The following is a 21,377-nucleotide window of genomic DNA, read 5'->3' on the forward strand; positions in this document are numbered from 1 at the left end:
TGGCACATTTGTATCTCTACATTATATCCCGACTGACCCTCCGAACGCTTTAGCATTTTTGCAACACCCACTTTGTTTAAGAGAACGATACTTGCCCCAGACGATTGTTTGCTTGTTTAACTCGTACAACGGATTCTGGTTAGTATCTCTTAATTAAAACATGTCGAGTTATTTATGTAGTCTACGATCAGATAATAATTCACGTAATAATTTTAGTCATGCTCAGTTTTTGCATCTAAATATAAACATCGGAGCCGTCTGTTTGCTGCGGTACAGTGAATGATGTGTCGGCAGGAGTGCCCAATTTGAACCCCTTTGAATGGTCCCAGCCAGACGGTGTTTGTTGCTAATCTTAGACGGGACAAAAAACGCAGTCGGGTTGTGGCCCTTCTTTCACGGTCCCTCGTCCCAGAACGGCGACGCGTCGCTCGCGAGCCGCGCCGCGCCGCCGAGCGAGGCTGGCGGTATGGTCTCCCACACCAGTCTGTCGCGCGCCACCGCCGGGCCCGCCTGTGTCGCTTCGGTACATGTGCATTACAAAAACTTGCCTCATCGCAAGTTTAAACATATTAGTGCATAACGCCGACTTATATCTCATGTATTTTCGGATAGTGCATACAACCGCCGTGTAACGGAACGATTGCGGGCTGTTCAACCACGCAAATGCGGGTTTTGTACATTTGTGGGTGGAAAAATAAACATAGCACTCCGGTAAGTTTATTAATGTTTTAAATGCTTTAAAGTTATCTTTACTTTCTATCTCGTGGGAAGGATGTGTCCCGGGGGTTTGGCCTCTTATTTCGCTCTCGTGTAGAGTTGTCAGTGAGACCAGTTACGATACTCGGTGCCGTAAAGGTGCCGTTCGTGACACTTAGTGATCTCGACGATATTTAATTAAGATCTCAGCGAAAGTGAAAACGTATGTTTTTTATCAATCACTCAGCTTCTAGAGAGTCACTGTTCATTGAAACAGTAATGATGTGTACACATGTGGACAGCTTATCGTCATAACATCATTCACACTTCCTCGATGAGTCGTTTGAGTTTATTATGAATGCGAAAATAAAATAAATAAATAGCCTAAAGCAAAAGGGCTACTATAGACTACCATAACTTGAAATAACCCAAAAAAATATCTAATACGAACTTCCTTAACAAGGAAAGAACAGTAATTTACCTGAATGAAGGTCGCGATGATGCGTCGAAAGTTAAATAAAGCGAAGTCAAATCAGATGACATTCTATTTGATTACACAACGATATCTTAAGCATCTAAGACATTTATAACGATGCCTGCGAGTTGCTTCACTGACTTGTGAAACACGTTCCAAAAGTAACTTTAAAAGTATCAACTTTCATGAAAGCTTTACTGCACTGTTTAAGCGAAAAGAATTCGAATTCTTAATGTTTAATAGCTGTTTTAATCAATCATTTTTTCAGTAAGGTTTGGTATTTTGTATTGCCTTTAAAAACCGTGAGTCAATTTCTATACAATACCAAAAGATTGACATGGTCTTGGATGTACTAGCAGAAATATGGATATAGCACAAACAGATTTCACCTGACCGTATAGTTGCATTCCACTTGCGAAGAGAGAATCTAATGCACCTGACCTCGCAAATTCTAACTTTATGTTTTCTGCATTATGAGTTCTAGTGCCAAGTACTGTAATGTTTTATTCATTTAAATACATACATAAGTTGGAATAAGGGCAGATTCATATAAATATCCCATAAAACACCATAATATACATACCCCATAAAAAACGGTAAGCAGCAAAGCAAAACGCATCAAAAGGAATTCATACAAGGGAAAAAGGAGTTTATTTAAGGAGATAAATTTAAAGTCTTTCGCATAAAGGGTTATACCATAAAGGAGTTTTCAAAGCATCCGCTTTAGGCAGAATTTTAGTAAAAAGTTAAATATATTATGAAGTATAATAAATCAAGTTAAGTGCGCTTAGGATAATAGTAATGCTTGGCTGTTCACTGTTCAGCCTTCAAATCAGGGACTTTGAGTAAATATCTGTTTTTAATGAGTAAATAGCGTTCGTGTATAGACCGCAGGAATAAGATGGTGTAGAAATTAAAAAGCAGATGATAATAAGGAGTTTTACCAAACAAATGCTTCCACACAAAGAAAACTAAACATAAATTTATCTCTTTTGACGTTATTTTTTGTGTTTTTGCACGACTGCTATGGAATTGAGTTTACACATAAGTTTATAATGAGCGATAGAAACTCACATCATTACAATCGCGTAAATTCGTGATAATCAATTACAAATTAAACGAATTAACAAGCGCAGTAATAATTAATAGAAAACCGAACGATATGTCGTGTGAAGTGTCCAGCAGATATCGATACATAATAACATGTGGTATGATATGACGTGACGGATTGTAATCGTTAAAATAAACACGCTATTAAATAATAACCCTGGTGTTGTAATGTGGTACTCCCAGCTTCAGGGCTGTGATGACAGTGTCGTTACATGCTTGCTTAGACATCCACTTTGAAGTCGCTCAACTGACGTTCTCAGTTTCTCACGCCGCCGGTCCTGCCTTAAGGGGCGTTTCGTGCGAGCTAAAGCACTTTTTGCTGCTACTTGTTAGTTTAAGGTTAGCAGTTTTTTGTTCTTCAAAGTTCTTTTTTGTATGCGTAACAAAGAATAAACTCTTTCGTTTAAGTTTGTTTGGTCTTTCTTTACTGTTGTATTTTTTGCATCTTGGGTGTTTTCGTTACAAAGTGCAATGTTATGCAAAACCTTTATTTAAGACTTCATAAATTAAAAAGTACTTAGGAATGTAAGTCGCAAGGAATAACTTATAATTTCTATTCATAAGCCATGGCCTTGAATGTATTCCCTAATGAATTCGCGGCCATACCCCAGCGATACGGTTGAATCACGCCCCTCAGTTGCCTGGTCTAAATCAATAGACCGGCACACACGGCGACAGAATGTACACTCGGAACTTGCCAGCCGCCAGCCGCCAGCCGCCAGGACACACAATGGACCAGACGAACACCAAACACATGAAAACATGTATAGCTGAAAGTCAAACAGATGTCATTTTGAGTGCACGAAGAAAGTTTTGATTTATAATGCACGCGATAGAAACTTTTTGGAGCAACGCGTAATAAAAAGCGCCAGTTTTTGTATCAGTCATTGCACATACGTGTCTAACTTGTTTATGAGATAAGATGCTGGTTTTTAGAATCAATGTCAAACAAAAGACAACACAAAATTTTTGGCAGTCTTCATTTTTGTTAGGCGCAAAACATGTATTCACGTAAAATTATTGATGTTTAAAAGCATATTTAGTACAATGTATAACCAATAGCACTTAAAAGTGAATTGCTTCAGGCACGCTGATTGAATATTTAAAGAGTTAATATCGTAATGGTCACTCACAACCAAAACGATTAGCATTTACACATAAAATCAATCATTTCTACGTCCTTAAAATCGATTATACTCAGATAAACACACTGTAATCGACGGCGACTTATTTAAAAAACCATAAACTTTTTACTGGCGTGTCGTTTATGTACGCACATTGAAGCGTTACAATTCGCACAATTGTCTGCAGACTGTATTCTTAGCGTGTTCTGGACAAAGAACAGGCTCTATTCATAAGCTCATCCAAGTGACACGACCAGGTAAACGTGACCGCTCCAAACGGGGCGAGCGCGTACACTAGAATGAAATTGTAATTGGTTTAAGGGTTTGTTTTAAACTGGTCGCGTTGACCCCACCCTTCCGTTTCAATGAAATGCATGGCTAGGACATCGACATGATGAATTTATGGCTTGTAGAGGGTAAAAGTAAGCGATATTTCATCTTGCTAATGACTTGCTTTTGCAAGTAAAATTAAATCTGCTTTAAAAACGATCCGATATTATTTTAACCTTTTTATATATGATGATAAAATAATAATGCCTTTGAGTCATGCATACAGAATGTTTTCAGCTTATATGATTTTTTTCAGATAATAGATCAATTTTCAAATGCAATTATTATTAAAATCCAATAAAAAATGCACATACTCAAAGCCAAACTCTTTCAATCTATCTGTATTTAATCTGTCATCCATTCAATTCATTCATAAAAACTGTGGAAACAATAACTGTAATACATCACATTCAGTATAGCTAAAAGCACAACTGATAAAAAGCGAGGTTATGCGTGCTAGGCAACAGCATTCAGTGTCCGGCCGGTGTTTAGATAAGTCAGTACAATGCGGCGCGTTGAATTCCACGCCACCAAGTGAAGCCGGGAATTAGCCATAACTTATTTTAGAGCCTTTAGCACCGTCAGCTCGACAAGGCTTCACACAAGCGCATGCAACGTTAATAGCGTGTGCAGTATTGTTTTTACCCACGCCAAAGTTTTACGCGGTGCTTGTAGACATTTTGAAAGTTGTCAAACGAAAAAAATTGCAAGCTCATTCGTAAAATTATAATTATTATGGAGTATTATTTAAGGCTGAATACTTAAAGAAGATAAAAAATATATTTTAACAAGTATTTTTCAGTTAGAAACTTGTTATTATTAGAAGACGGGCAAAGGCAGTTTAATCTTCTGTAGAAGGAGAATTAAAAAAAGTAACTGAACAAAGCAATTCATTCACAAGTACAAATACCTCGTTTTCTCGAATACCTGATTGTATGTATTCGAGTTGTAGTTTGTACCACCATAACTACAAATTGGCCAAAGCGTACGTGCATCTACTGGTCCCAGGAGTGCAATAGTCGAGACGTTAATCAGAATCTATCAACGGTACTGTTACATTACATTTGTATAACAAAAGCTCGCTTACGACGTTGTAAATAAATTCCTAGTTAGCAATAAAAGTCTTGGTATGCGGCATTCGCACCAGCGACCATACTCGAACAGTAATTAATAATCTGGCCCCGTGAGAAATATTAGGTATAACGTTAATAAAGCAATTATATATCTTTATATGCTTATTTGTATCCATTTATATCCTACTCCTCCTAAAGTAAATATTAATCATTCAAAACTTAAATAAAACGCACCAAATATAAGAAAGTTGGTGTGCATAGACGGATGTTTGCTACTGTTTAACGCAAAAACTGCTAAACGGATTTGGATGGAATTATCAGTACGATAATCGTTGTGAATTAAGAATTTAAAGAAACCAGTTTGCGTAAAACAAAACAACTACCCGTTTTATTCCTTTTTCATAATTATTGCAGTCAAACGAAAATCAAAGAAGGTTTTATAGAATGTGTGACAGTCTGTGTTGTCACAAGTTTATAATTAAATTGTCGACGCGCATGCAAAAGTTGTCTCGCGCAGCGGCAAATCTTGACCTACGTCTACCGGTGTTCCGTTGTTTTAAGCGAAGTATTTTTGGAACAGACGCTGGTTTTCTGTCTGACATTTTTTCCGGGGACATTATCGTTAAAATATTTTCTCGTAGACGCTCGCTATTGTAAAGCTTTTCATTTGTTTGATCGTACAAATGAAGTATAAAAAGTGAGCTTGTGTTGCCTAGCAGAAAATCCCAATAAAATCTTCTCAAGCGAAACAAAACCAAGGCCTCTTGAAGTTTCACATGATCAACCACGAGACCAATAAAACGGTTCGTTGCTCTTTTGATCCTTGAATTATTATTGACTTGCACACCTACAGTGTATTGGACTAGGTGTAGTTTAAAGGGACTTCAGAGTATGTGGCTATTTGAAAAAAAAAAACATTCTTCTTTCCCTAAATCGTTTTATATAAAACCAGTATTTTAATCTTCAGAGCTTATTTAAACTAGCTCTTAAAAAATTTCGCCGTTTAACCTCAATAACACCCCTATATAAAATACCCGTGCTTTGTTTTACAGGCATTACCGTCTGCAGATAAAATCTCTAAGAAAACAGGCTCAGCATAAGCCATTAGTATTTTATTACAAAACAAGAGTCTTAACCTCTGTAACAAAGCAAGCATTACGTACTGGGGTAAAGACACGTGTCTGTATTGAAACAGTAACTTGAGAGGATATACGTTCGCGCCGCGGCTCCGCTTACCTATCGACGTAAGCTCTCCTACTAATTACCACCCGTCTGTATCGACTTGTGGTGATAAACAAACTTCCAATATACTTAGCGTTCGGTAATTAGATAGGCTGTTTATTTTTTAGTATCGATGAGGTGATATCGACGATTTAGAAGGTTTTATGAGTATCTATTAACCGATAAATTATATCCGAACCTAATAAGAAGATTTGCTTGAAAATTGAAATTTAAAATAAGAAGGAAGCTAGCATTTGTCTTAAGAAATACTGTGATTTCAATCTTCATAACAATGCAGGCAATTTGACAATACTGAAGCGTAATCATTTATTTTAATGTTTTAAACTGTATGTAAGCAACGGTACTGGGCTGGCCGGACTGCCGATGCCGGGCTAGTGGCATTCCTATGGCTCTTTACCCTTTGCATTTGTGAGTGCGTGCGCGGCGCCACCGCCGTCGACGGCGTGCGGTGATCGACTTACAGATTCGCGCCCGTTGCGCCACTGCACCCGATAGACACGCTATTTTTACTCAAAACAACTCAAATAGTACATTTCAAACGAGTTCCACTATAAATAAACCCGACTCCCTGACTGCTTGAGCGATTATGTAAGCTACAGGAATGGGCATTAATTTTATTAAGTGTTAAGAGTAAAATGTTTATTACTTAGTTCGAAGACTTATTTAGATTATCCTGTACATAGACTGAGTAAAGTATATTGTAGTGAAGAGAAAAATAACATTGCTATCAATGTTTTCATTTGTAATTTATTTGTCTGATTCCCTCTTAGTTCTTGGCAACCATTTTTACATTCACCTGTTTTTCACGTTTACATGGCATAAGGCCAAAGTCAACTTTCTTTAAAGAAAAGGCAAACATTCAAATACGGTATGTGCAACAATACTATATTCGGCGTTCTTGATTGCGGCGAGTTCGTCATAACCACATTTTAGCTTGATTTACACAAGCTGGCGTCAAAATAACCTCTTGAAAAATATTACCCAACAATAGATACTTAACTGGAACTCATGCATGCATATTGTAGTACTTTCTCACAGAATTTACTCAAGAGCTGTCTATACATGAGTCATTTAATATTACAAAGAAACAATACAATCTATCAGAAGTGTGAAGCGAGTATCCACATGTGCGATTATAGCGGTCTTTTAATTAGTCGCGTACTGTAAAGTCACATCGTTTCGATGCAACGCTGGCGTCGCGCCAAAGCTTCGCCCATTTTACTGCAAAACCGTGTTCCTTCGACAATCGACCTGACTTACCTCAACACTGACCACCCGCGATGATTTAATGAAGGCCTTTTTACGATTCGCTAATGCCTCGAACAAAGTAACACAACTTGCACTCACTCACATTCCAGTCAAAAACCACTTCGGGTTTTAGAAAGGATTAGCGCATGTTCGTGCTTCATTTCATCGAATAACTTAAAAGCTACGGATGACGACCGCAATCCGCAAAATTGCTGCGCCATATTTTTTTCATTCTATTCCACAAATCTAAATAAAAACAAACTGTTGCGGTCATTAAATAAGCTTTACTACGAACTTGAAATCGAAGCCTGAAGCTATAAACTCGTGGGAATTCCCAGCTCACGATAAAAGGAATAAAAAGGGGTTATGATTCATACATACCTTACGCGCAGCTTGCGTACGTCATTGATCAGAACTACATGTACCTACGAGTCATTGGAAACAGGAAAAAGCCAGACGGTGGTGATAAAAAGTGTATTATATAATTTGATGAAAAACACTTTTGCAGAGCTAAAATAGTTTCGAGGCCTTTAAAAACAGTACAAACATTAATTTTGGTAAATCAGTATAAACGAATACCAAGTATTTGCAGCTGACAAATGAATAGGCAGTAAAATGATCACTAAAAGAATTGAATGAACGGAAGAACTGAAGGCGAGAGTCACCGTGCTTACGAACAGCCATCAAATTACAATTCGCATTCATTTTATATAGATACTCGAGTCAACACTCAATAACAAGTCAACGGCGATTAAAATAGCTTGGAATATTAAGTTTCCACGGAATAACTTCTACTCGGGCCTCTGGAATACAGTAACCAAAAACCTATTAAATGCTCTCAACGAGACAAGTAAACAGAGTTCGTGTTGTGGGTAGCAGGAAGCCCTATAACAGATACCTGATATCCTTGAAAGCTTTCGTTTTAAATAAGCTGTATCGGCTTAAGGTAAAACAATTTATTTAAACTGAAAATTATCGACAAAATTTTAAAATTTTAATCTTCTCAGAGAGAGGAATACAGATAAAGAAATGTAAAAGTAAACTATAATGTTGATTTCGTCTTAATCTTTATGGTTGAAATTTGTGTTATCTTTATTTCCAAATACAAGGTAGAACGGAACGTGACTTGGCTGAAGAAATGAAGGAAGCTGTTAGCGTCAGGCTCACTTTGTATGTTGCACTAAAGTAACGTTAAGACGGGTGCCTTGACCCCGCGATGACTGGCCTTATTTTGACAATCCATCGCAGTCCAAGAGAAACAGGTAAAAACTATCCTCCAACATCCGATAATCTCGGTAACAAATTGCTGATTGAAACACAATAGGTAAATCGAATAAACAATGACATTCAATACTGAGAGTGGAGCGACAAGGGCGTGGAGACCCACTTAGCGTCCACCTGAATGAATAATGACATTACTGACTGCCATTACAAACCAGATTATGATCAGATATAAGGATAAGTATTTGACGGTTGACAGATAAATGATGAAAGTAGCAGTACTTGAAATATAATTGCAGTTATTTTAATATAGACAAGACTGTTAAGCAATTGGAGATACTTTTGGAGTTACTGTCAAAACAGTCTTTCTGAGAGTAAATTATCACATCAATCATATAGTTTTCATAATATCGTTTGATAAAATATTTTCCATGTTTTTATAATCCAACTTCTTAAGCGTCTTATTGTAAAAACCTAATTTGTGAGTGCTACGATGATTCTATAGAAAACAAAGCCAGATCCCAATTCGATGAATCATGAATCAATAGCTGTTTATATTCATGATGAACATCAAGAATCATAAAATCATGACTGAACTGCAAATCGTCAAGGATCGTATTATATTCAAATCATTTTTAAATCTACCAGTAACTACGTTTCAAATAACAAAGCTAAGTGGTCCGATATTACATTTACTTCGCTTGGAATTTAGATCTCAAATTATACAGTTTAATGTACAACAACAATGTCCCATTCTAACGAATTCCTTAGACTGCAATAGGTCACATTGCAGATATTACTCAAAAGATCGTTTTGAATGCATCCGTACAAATGGCAAGCGGAACATTGGAGAACAGGTTAAATACTTGGAATTGTTCCAAATTTAGTGTTTACGAAATACTCCGGCGGAACGAACGGTTTTAAACACTATTTCAATGTACCTACTGAAATGCGCGATTTATATTCCAGCGATACGGAAGCCATTGATATAACTTCCTCTCAGCCACTGAAACAGATTTTACATATCTGAGTGTTAATGCTTGTCCCTCTTCTGCCTACTCGTTAAACCCATTAGTTCGCCTTTTATCCACAGAACACTATTCTACTTAAAACTTGATTTAAAGTATCGTTAACACTAACGCTAAACACGTTAGTAATTTTAGATTTTAAGCTAAATTATTCATCGACACCAACGTAAAATTCCTCACAATTTAAACAGCTTTCAAAGATAACAGTTAGGAGAACCAAGGAATAAATGGGGCCGCATTTACCATTCTAAAAGGATATAAGAAAACAGTTTTGTTTCCATGCTAACGTAAATCGACTGATTACGGAGGAATGTCAGCGTTCCTGAGTCACAACCACAAAATATATATCACAGATCGCCTTGACCCACGCAATTACTTGGTGTGACCAATCTGTTTTATAGACAGTCTATCTAGACTCATTGAACAGCCATTAAGTTTGACCGTGTGGGTACAATTGTTGCGCATTGCGCTTTCGTATCGCCGCTGCCGTCGTCCTTGAATGCGTTTGTGTTGTACTGCATTTCAATTGGAATAATTACCGCTTTAATTATGTCGTATTGATCATTTACTATATTCACATCGCTTACATAGTTTGTGTATATTTGAGCGGCATTCTCGGCTTTTTGTGGTACTTACATACTGTATTAAAATGAGTTCTGTTCTAGTTTACGTCGAAATCAAGGTTTTATTTGAAACTGGTTGGTGGACTCATGTTTCTTTATTTAATAGTGAATCAAAATTATTTCATCTGATTTGGGAAATATATAAGTATATACCATATCATAAGTTACGGTTGCTTTCTAATTTTGTAAAATATTTTTATTATTTTCTTCAACTTTATACTGTCGACCGGTTGGCAAATCTTGTAAAATATTTGCTTGAATTCCATTGATAGAATTTCATTTAAATAACCATACTCAAATCTTCATCAGTAATGCGACATGAGAACCGTATAATATTTTTGCATGACATCATTCTTGCCAAAGTATTCTTGCTATGTATTGTATCTAGAAGCTGTGAGATATCGTTGTCCTACATTTTAATTTGATCACAAGAGTCTGATTCATTAACGAAAATGCTGCACCTCTAATGTAACAATCAAATCGCAATTTAATAAATGACGGCTATAATTATTCGCCAAATGAAGCTTGACATTGAAGAGATAGAATATCTTGATGCAAGCAAGCATGAAGTAATAAAAACGAATGTTAGCTCGTGGCTAGATTTTGTCAGGTCACTGGACCGCGATGTAACATCCTCTTACTCCGCCATTAAAATAACACTTTTGCAAAGTAACAGAAAAAAACGTGAATTATGTGCTAAGTGATTTTGTTATTACATTGTCCACTTCTCGCTTCTTACATTATTACGATTATGTTGTAACATCTGTTTTTATTTCGTGTCTCATATTTCAATTACTTAAAATAAAAAGTCCTCTAGCTTTTACAACAAACGTGTCAATCGATAAGCTATAAAACCCTACGTGAAGGTATTCTTAGTTTTATGACTACTTACATTATTTTTAGGTACTCACCAGCATAGGCCAAGTAGCACATCTGGCATTGTGTTCTATTTAAATCTAAATTGGTCTTTTAAAATGCTTCATGATTTATCATTTATTTTTCTTCTGGTCTCCATCTGACGGAAGCCTCAGTTGATTTAGGCCCAACAAACTTTTATATTCCCGTGCTTTATAATCCATAATGGGATTTATAGGCGGACGATGAGCTAATAGGATCACAAATCAATTAGAGCATCTACGCCGAGCGCCGAGTAATTACTACGGTACTGTAAAAATTTATGAGTGTAAAATATGATCCGCTGGGTGAGGTGGCTCATAATAAATTGTCTAGAAAATGACGCACTTAAACAAGCCACATTAAAGGAGCAATTTTTGGAATCACCTTATTATTTATTCGTATACATGATTGGTAGTTAGACGTTTAATTATTCAGTTGTTTGTATTAGGTGTCCCCTAACACATTCCATGGGGTAGACGGTCCTATATTTTATTTACGCTAAGTAAAGGTCAATATTGGGTACTTTTAGTACATTCACATTTATAAAACACGGTGTAAGTAAACATTGACTTTGTGATGTCATTCATGTTGATTGCTTTGAGCTTAGACCATGTTTTGAGTCATGTGAAGATCTAAATATTTACCTACGACTGTCGTAAAAAAGATAATAAAAAACATAAAAGAATATGCGCGTATCCCATTACACTTTAGCGCGATTAAAATCGTGATTCTGGCAGTGGTCGGCAGGGCCTTTTTTGTAACTTGTTGCGGTTCTTGGAACTTCCTTAAAGAAGCATCAATTTGCCGCGGCTTCGCTTCAACGTCGGGCCGACGACCTTCGCCATTGTGAGTCATTTATATTGTGATTAACTTAAGGAAACGAGATTGTTGGACAACGACCACATGGACAGAGTTACGTAAATTAATTTCCTTTTACTACATCCAACTCTATATGAGTTTACGCCCATATAAGCGGTTCTCTACCTTGGTTATAATGCGTCTAGTTGGATCACACTTGTTCTATGTTGGATCAGTCTTGTTCGAAACTTTCGTGCTCATATCTTGTTGTATTTTCTAACTCTTAATGACTAAGTTTTTTATGTATGTCCGTGACCTTTTGTTCGCGCGTCAATTCGGTTTGACAGGCGTTACATCATTATAAGATCGTTCATATTTCGTGTCGAGTATAGCGCAAGAGGGTACAGAACAATGAAACACTCTAACAAATGATGTTCAATTACAGAAAAAGACTGACATAAAAATGGGGTTTGACACCCCTACCATCACGAAAGCATAAGTAATGTCTTTATCTATTTGTCTTTACCTAGTAAAAAGCGTCCTTGGATGAAGAAAATATCCAGTTTACCAATTTTTATTAAACAAAAATAATTAATGATTAAACGAACTTACCTGTAAGTGAAGTTCTATCATAATTATACGAAGCTTCGTCTGAAGAGATTAGAAAACACTTGTAGTATCGCATAGCGATCGCCATTCTGCACTATCTTTTAGTTTAGTTTTTTTTTTTTATTTTTGTAGGTAGGTTGGTAATTTACCCGATCACTCGCCACACTTTAACGATCATTTAGTTTAGAGAAAGGATACTTACCAATATTTCACGATTAGGGAAGGGATCTCATGGTGTTAGTAAACATCAACACAAAGATAGGGTGGGTTTCTAATCTCTTCAGACGAAGCTTCGTATAATTATGATAGAACTTCACTTACAGGTAAGTTCGTTTAATCATTAATTATCCTTCAGCTTCGTCTTTCGAGATTAGAAAACACTTGTAGATATTTAGAGACAATAGTGAAATATTTCAGAGGTAAGTAGGTGTATGAGCATTAAGCTTATTTGTACATGACACATACTTACCATATGATAAGTATGTGTAACTCTCTATCATCATGACCTGAAGGTCATAAATAATAAACAATAACTCTGAAAATCAACTGATCCTTTATTTGAATAATCGAGTACTTACGAGGTAGATCATTACTCATACTAACATAATATAGTCACAACACACATATAATATGTATATTCTAATTTTTGTTTTGGAAATTATCAATAATTGTACGAGCAAATGATTCATTATCGCCTGCATCAAGAGGTCTATTATAATACTTGAAAAAAATATTGGAGGTGGCGCTCCAGCCAGCCGTCCTTCTAATGGCATCCAGGCTCACACCGAGGCGATGTGCACACGAGGTGGCGGCGTGTCGCGTGCTGTGCACGCTAAACGTCGCCACCGGTACGCCAGCATTGCCCAACGTCGCACGGATCCAGCGGCTTAGTGTCTGGCTAGATACGGCACGATATGGTTTTTTAAGAGTGATGAAAAGGTATTTGACATCACCGCGTAAGGTTGCCGTTTTACATAGATAATCCCGTAATGTTTTTCCAGGGCATATTTGCGGTTTTTGGACAAAGAAAGGTAAGATTAATGTTGGTTGAGGAGAACCAATTCGTGAGGTTTTGATCAGATCTGTTATTTTTATAGATGCTCTAGATGCAGAAAGTGATATATTATCTATGTTTATTTTTGATAACGTTTGTACTCTGTGTGCAGTAACTAAAGTTAACAGAGTAGCTAGTTTCTTGGTTATCATTTCTAGCGATAACGTTTCATTTGGATAAAGCTCTTCTAGGAATTTTAATACTAATGAAGGATCCCAAGACGTATCATATTTAGGCATTGGGGGACGAGATCGAAATATGCCCTTGAAAAAACGTTTAACATTTTGATCTAATCCTACATGTTCGCCTATAACCAATGATAAAGCAGAGCGACAAGTATTAAGACTCCCGTACCGCGCTCCAGTATTATACAGAATTGTTAAAAAATTTAAGATTTCGGGGATAGTAGCAAAATATAAATCAACTTTATTTTGTATGCAGTAATCATGCCATTTCTTTAAGTATACGTTATATTGTTTAATTGAGCTGTGTGATAAAGAGTTCATCATTAGGTTTAATGTTGATGATGGGACCTGTCTTTTCAAGAATGCTGTCCTGATAATATTGCTGCAGCCAGGGTAATTTGAGTGTGCATATTCCGGCCGCTGGAATGAGGAGAAATTATTAAATTTTCATTCGGTTTTAAATATAAAATCTGGGAAATCACAAGGCTTTTGAAAATAGGGTACCAGGGCTGTGTGGGCCACAGGGGAACAATTAAAATACCCCTGGCTTTATCTGATACTATTTTTCGTAATGTTTTAAGTATTACTGAGAAGGGTGGGAAAGCGTAAAAATAAAAATTTGTCCAATTAATTGTGAAGGCATTAACTTTGTAGGCATCCGGATCACGGTGCCAAGAGACGTAAGTACAACATTTTTTATTCATTCTACTCGCAAAGAGATCAATCTCTGGATAACCAAAAGCCTGCGCAATTCTTTGAAAAGCAATGGATGATAACTCCCACTCAATATCTGGATGGATGCGTCTAGATTCAGCATCTGCTTCCGCATTATCAACTGAGCTAATGTAGGAAGCGTAAACATGCAACTGACGGCTTTCACACCACTGCCAAAGCCTCTTGGCTAGCTCTGTAAGGTGTGGGAATTGGATGCCTCCCATGCGGTTTATGTAAGAGATAGCAGTTGTGTTATCTATTCTTAGTAGAATTTGACAGTTAGTTAGACTTTTTGCGTAAATTTTTAACCCAAAAAATGCTGCAAGTATTTCAAGATAATTTATGTGCATATTCCGTTCGTTTTCGCTCCACATACCGCTAGCCTTATTGTAACCCTGCACAGCACCCCAACCCATAGTTGAGGCATCTGAAAAAATCTCCAAGTCGTAACTGTCATGTTTTATCTTATTTACTGAATGCTTTATAGCATGTTTCCACCAATACAAATCTGGTAACAAAGATTGGGGAATATTCATGTAACAGTCATAATTATCATAAGTAGTTTTTAAATTGAGGTATTTAATTCTTTCAAATAATTTTGTGTACAGCCAGCCATATTCAATGGCCGGACAAGCTGATGTAAGCAGACCTACAAATCTTGCGAATTCCCTTATCTTACATCTCTCCAGCGATAACATCTTATCAATCTGTTTACTAATATGGTCAATTTTTTCTTCGGGTAAGTAGACTTGGAATTTTTTGGAGTCTATTTTATATCCAAGGAATAAGCAGTCTTTACTTGGAACTAAAATGCTTTTGTCGTAATTTAAAATAAAACCTAACGAGGTTAACAATGACCTAGTTTGATTTAAATTCTTTAGACATGTATTGTATGACTGTCCTATCAATAACCAGTCATCCAAATATACGGTTGATACATAGCCAGTGGAGCGAAGAAGTCTAGCCACTGGCTTTATAATTTTGGTAAACACGTATGGGGCTGTACTAAGACCGAATGGCAAAACATTAAACTCATAAAGTAGGAGATTCCACTGAAAGCGCAAGTATTTTTTAAAATCTGGATGTATTTTGATCATAAAATAAGCATCTTTAAGGTCAATTTTTGCCATGAAACAGTCTTTAGACACTAATTTTATTGCAGTTCGAAAATCTTCAAGTTTGAAATGTTCTGTGTCAATAAATTCGTTTAATTTCTTTAAATTTAGTATGAATCGCCTTTTTCCATTTGGTTTTGGTACTAAGAATATACTAGATATGAATTGACCCTCACATGGCTGACATTTTGAAATAGCACCAATCTTTGACAGATCATTTATGGCTTCTTCAAACTGAGATTTTTCATGGATAGAATAATTTCTTAATGGTGGAATAGTATTTTGAAACACAGGGCGTGAAAAAGGGATTTTGTATCCTTCAATATATGAAAGAATTACTGGATCATTAGTGAGAAGCAGCCATTGTTGATAGAATTGAGCCAGTCTCCCAGCGTACTGTACCGGAGATGATGTTGTAGGCGCCAGCATCAGCGACGGCTGCGCGTCATGTTGCGCGAGGGCCGCTGATTGTATGGTCTCGAGGAGCTCGCGTGCTGGCTCCTCGTCTGACGACCCTCCGCCGGCGCTGTTGTGTTCGTCGTCTTCGGAGGCGGCTTGCGCGCTGCATACGAACCTTTCCAGTTTTTTGAAGTTGACGGATTTGGTTTACTTGTACTAGGTTTTGGTGTAGGGGCAGGAGGTTTTAACTCTGCGCCAGATTTGTTAATTGCTTTAGCAGCTTTTAGAGTATCAGTTAGGTTCTGTCCGAATAGAAATTCGTCAATCTTCGTATTAATGAGAGACTCTTTCATATCCTTCTTGACTGCGTAGAGGATAAAGTTACGTCTGGCAATAGTATCGTTATGTTGACAATCACACATGGCACGTCCGGTGTTCATCAGGATACGTAAGAGATCTGTGTTCTTTTCTTTCGAGGAGAGGACGAGCGAAATTGCCTCGCCGAGGCCTGAAATTGCTGATGCCAGCAGATTTTGTTTTGCTTCTATCGCTTTATCGCGTTTTATTATGGTCTCAGAAAGAGCGGCTTTGATTTCCAGATTTAAAGCTGGCGCACCGATAAGCTTACAGTTCCCTGGTATAAGAAATTTTTCATTGATTTCTTTACGCTCATCTTTGGACAATCCTGCCGTTGCTGTATGCTCAAAACGAACAGCAACTTCCTTTTGTATATCTTTCCCATAAATTATTACTTGCGTGGGATCAACTCCAAGAATTTGCAGTATATCATCATCCAGTTCTATTTCGGAATTTTCGGGTATGATATCTTCCGAACATACGGTGGGTTCCAGGCGAGCATTTTCTTGTGGAATGTTTGACGGACTCATCGTGCCCTGGTCTGCCACCGTGCCCTGGTCTGTCGTCGCTGGTTCCAAGTCCGATTCGGCGTGGCATGGAGAAATCTCGTCTGTAAGCAGACGAATTGAATATCAATTCATGGAATGTGAATAATGAAGAAGTAGCCCTTCAAACTACCCGCAACATTATGTATAAATAACCATGAGGAAGTGCTTACACTTCAAGGTCATTTAGAGTATATGCCAATAGTGAGGAGGTAGCCCCATATAAGCTACCCGCAACACTATATAAATGGTAAGGAACAGCCACACGAACTGCCCTCAATACCGTATTACACGAACAAAGAGCGGCACGAGTTTGCCTACAACACCGTGTAAATTACAGGTAAATGGCACGGAGCAGCCCCACAAGCTGCCCGCAATACCTAATACCTATAAATGGCACGAGACAGCCCCAAAAGCTGTCCGCAATACCATTCTTACGAGGATATAGTTCACTTATTCAAGGTTATGAAAGAAAAAAAGTACTCACTGTTAACGGTATCAACTTGTTGACCTGGTGATTCCCGCGACGAGGAAGACGAACTGGAAAGCACTCTGACACGCCTAGAACGGCGAGCACGTGTTGTTTGTCCATCACATTGACGTATTTTATTTTCAATCTTCCTTAACTTTTTCAACAAAACTTCATAATTATGATCACTTCCTTTCCTTTTTGGCATTGTTTAAGCTTATCTATTAATTACCGAGTAAAAGATACAAAGCCAATACACGAGCGATATGGACGAGTGCAGTCTGGCAGAGCACTAAAATGCGAATGATCGTTAAAGTGTGGCGAGTGATCGGGTAAATTACCAACCTACCTACAAAAAAAAAAAAAAAAAACTAAACTAAAAGATAGTGCAGAATGGCGATCGCTATGCGATACTACAAGTGTTTTCTAATCTCGAAAGACGAAGCTGAAGGATAATTTCGAGAATTAAAGTTTGCTTAAGTCGAGGAGTGCAATGCAAACCGGAATGATTCATAAATATTGGTACGGGTACAGTTTTGGAGCTTTTAAAGTTAACGGGTTCCGAAAAACACGTATTTTCCTTAAGCTGTTGTGTTCCTGCATTCTTAAATAATTTGTCGGTAAGTGTAATTTGGAATACCGTAAGCATATCAGATTATTCGTCAACAACGTTTTTGGATAAAAGGAAACGGTACCTTCCTACTTGTGGGAAACTTGCAGATTGGATTACAATAATATTGGTTTGCTAAAAAAAAACTATTTACAAAATCGTCATCTGTCAGGGTTTTGGCATCGAAAGGCTTTATTTAAACTTTTTATTGCTCTTTCCTTGAACAACCTTTAAGCACTTTATTGTTACTCAACCTTAATACTTAATTTGCTTAATAAAAAGATAAAGGATTTTATAACTCTTTAAACAATTTCATCATAAAAATTGCCTTTTACCAAAATTTAATTCAAAACTCAATGCCAAATTCCGTGTTTAACATCCGAATTCAAAATAGGTACAATCACTTTAACAAGGAATAAAAGCTGTCCCTTTAATAAACATGCCTCTTCATCAAAACATTTATTAACACAGATAAATACGTTATTGTAGCAAACAAACCGGGGGATTAAGGCAATTGGGTGCGCACGCGCAAATTACAAGCCGCGACCTTTTACTGACACGCGCGCGCCGTTATGAGTACTGTCGCGTACTAATGTATCGAATTATCCAGTAGCTAGTTAACGCCCACTTATCAATTGCGTGCCTTATGTAGCCCTATTATTCGAAGTATTATAACATTGTATTGGTTTCGTTACATCGCCGAAGCTCTCAGAATTTAAATACCTAATTGCTAGCTTCTGAGAAACGATTTAACATAAATCAGGCCCGATAAATACTACCTGAGACACTGTGAGATAATGTATTTTGGGGATCTGCATACCTGTTGGAGGGTGCTCACAATTTACAGTGTCATTGACATCGGAGTTTGATGGTGTTACAAAGTTGTTCCGATTCCCGTTGCACCTTGTATAATGCCTTTAAGGCTTTAATATAATTAATTTCTGCCTTTATTCTTGTTTATTTGCTCATAAAGTAATATAAACGATCTTTATCCTCGTTCTGGTAGCTGATCGTCAAGTGTTTACGATGCAATCGTCTTTCCTATGTTTATTTTCCTTGATAGCCTTGTAAAAAACTTGAACGTGATCTCAATATAAAAATCTCAGCCTTATAAACCTCTTATGTAGCGATTTATGATGCTGGCATCGTATGCGGGGACCATACGGTAGTTGATATGAGGTCACGATAAGCTTCGCTGTGTCTCGTATCTCCAAATGATTAAGCGTTTGCTTCGTATTTATTCATTAGGCTAAATAATGGCATATGAGCTTTTTATAAATGGCCATCTATAAAACTTTTGCCACTAGTACTCATTTCTTTTTATATTGCGCTGATGTTGTCTAGATTGCTGCTTAGATTTACGGCAACCCTATAGAGTAAACAGTTGTTTGCCTTCCCAGCTATATAAGTTACAGGTTCGTCGCGGTTGCGGTGAAAGACAACAATTTGTTTCGAATTAGTTTTATAAATTGTGTGTTTCGCAAATTAAATGACAAGGCTGGTTCACGATGCTCGCGGTTAGCAAACCTTGGCTTCTGTTGATGCACATAGCTTTGTTTATTACTCTCACTTCGCACTTGCACAAAGAGCTCTTGAGGTTAGTAACGACCGCTCAGTTTCTAAGCAAAGACATTTCAACATTCAAGACGCTCTTAAAGAAATTCCTGTCTTGAGTAGTGTGCAAATCATGTATGTTGTTTTAATCTCAACCTAATTCTCAAATTTTGGATGGAGATGTTTTATTAATGATGACAATGAATAGAAGATCGCGTGCGTGACCCGAAACAAAATTACATTGGTAATAATATATAATATTGATTCAATAGTCTAGGACCCAGTAGCCTTATTGAAGAAAGCCCGGTATTGGCCGATAGTTCTTTACGACCGCACAACTACGTGATCGGATACAGCATTCGATTTCAAAGATAAAACATTCGCAAGTCTCGGAACGACAGTTTTAGGTCTTTGACCTATAGCATTCGTGTGATTTATGCAACTGTGGGATCAACATATTAAACAAGACTCGGTACAGTTATTACGCTTCATATTTGTCAATGAATAATCGAGCGTGTCCAATTAGCATCTCAATTCCATTCTGTAGCCTTGTCGCTGGGAGATATACGTTATTTGTGCAAATGGGATCGTCATTTGTTTTGAGTAAAGTTAATTTGCTTCTGCCCATTCTTAAGTCAGTGTGACTTCCTTTTTTAAATATGGAATATTTATTCAAATAAACTGCTTGCCAGTTACTTTTTGTTTTATCGCCTCGTTGCAATTTATCGTTGGTGGAATCTGTTCGAATGTTAGAATTAGTGTTGCATACATCGCTGTAGCTGCACAAGCAACTTTTTTCGATGGAAATATCTAGAAACAATTTCTTCCATGTATAAGTAGGAAACTTATATTGGAAGTAATGACGACAAGTAGCCCACACACGTTACATGAGCACTCACCAGACGGCATCATGTATTACCACTACACGTACTCGTTTCCTAGTTAGCTTACTTAGCTCTTACTACTTAAGACAGGTAATTAACTAACACAAAATGTGTTTTTAAAGATTACAAGTAACAGTATGTTCACATGTCGGATATATTATTATAAATGTCCACTACTTAGTTAAAGGAAAAGAAATAAGACAACTCTATGAGGGAACAGTCATGAGCGACTATTATGAAATGGCTTGATATAAAACGTGAGAATAAAAAACACTATTCAAGTGTAATAAAATACGTAAGATCAATAAAACGAATAGAACTGTCCACGACCTACACCATTGTCAACATAGTAATCACTTCAATAGAATTGTAAGTTCGATCTAAAACGGTGCACAGTCGGGCGAATTCCTCTTACCATATTAACATAGAAAAGTACCGCATTACTCGTCAACTGAACACATCCTATCCACAATAGAATTGTCCTTGTGACGTGACTCAGGTTTCTTATTCCCACAGTGCCATTCATAGTCGCAAATACATTCTTCGTTCAGATAAAGATAATAATCATTTTTTAATTTATAACCTCGTAGTTCCATTCGAATTTCGCACTCTGTCATTAGGTGTCGCAGAAGACATAACAGTTGTATTATTAAAACTAACGGCTCTTGTTCAAACAAAGGCCTTCAATTTGCAAATTACAGCATTTAAAGGAACAGTAACATTTAAATGCGAAGACTTATTTTTTGTTTTGAGTTCATGGAACCATATCGACGATGGAAAGGTTAATTGTTGTAACGAACATACAGAAAAAAGTTTCTTCCGCGATCCCATGACTGGAAGCATAATACCCAATTCAGGTCGTACCGAGTATTTTAACTGGATATTAAAGAAAGAACCAAAAAATACAATAACGTGGTACGGTACCTGAATTAGTTTTGAATGAAAAAACCCATCCACTGATCGAAGTTATTCAATCTGTATCGAATTCGTCGACCTATTTAAAACAGAGGATGTTTA

The 21,377-nt window shown here is 37.1% G+C and overlaps 2 protein-coding genes across 2 annotated transcripts in view; one reads left to right on the top strand and one right to left on the bottom strand.

Annotated features, from left to right (window-relative positions):
• The first annotated feature begins 471 nt into the window (after positions 1-471).
• The window catches only part of LOC113492555 (beta-1,4-glucuronyltransferase 1), a 61,749-nt gene continuing 40,843 nt past the window's right edge, over positions 472-21,377 (top strand). The window contains exon 1 of the mRNA XM_026870055.1: positions 472-711. The gene's annotated coding sequence lies outside the window, so the exon portion shown is untranslated. The remainder of the gene's footprint in view (positions 712-21,377) is intronic.
• Positions 12,598-17,522, bottom strand: LOC113492557. Its single transcript, XM_026870056.1, has 2 exons — positions 17,331-17,522; positions 12,598-16,908 (listed from the first exon to the last, which is right to left on the bottom strand). Exons 1-2 carry the CDS (start codon positions 17,518-17,520, stop codon positions 15,971-15,973), a joined length of 1,128 nt encoding a protein of 375 aa, XP_026725857.1. The 5' UTR covers positions 17,521-17,522; the 3' UTR covers positions 12,598-15,970.

This window comes from Trichoplusia ni, chromosome 4 (assembly GCF_003590095.1).
Source record: "Trichoplusia ni isolate ovarian cell line Hi5 chromosome 4, tn1, whole genome shotgun sequence".
In the NCBI taxonomy this organism is placed as follows: Eukaryota; Metazoa; Arthropoda; class Insecta; order Lepidoptera; family Noctuidae; genus Trichoplusia; species Trichoplusia ni.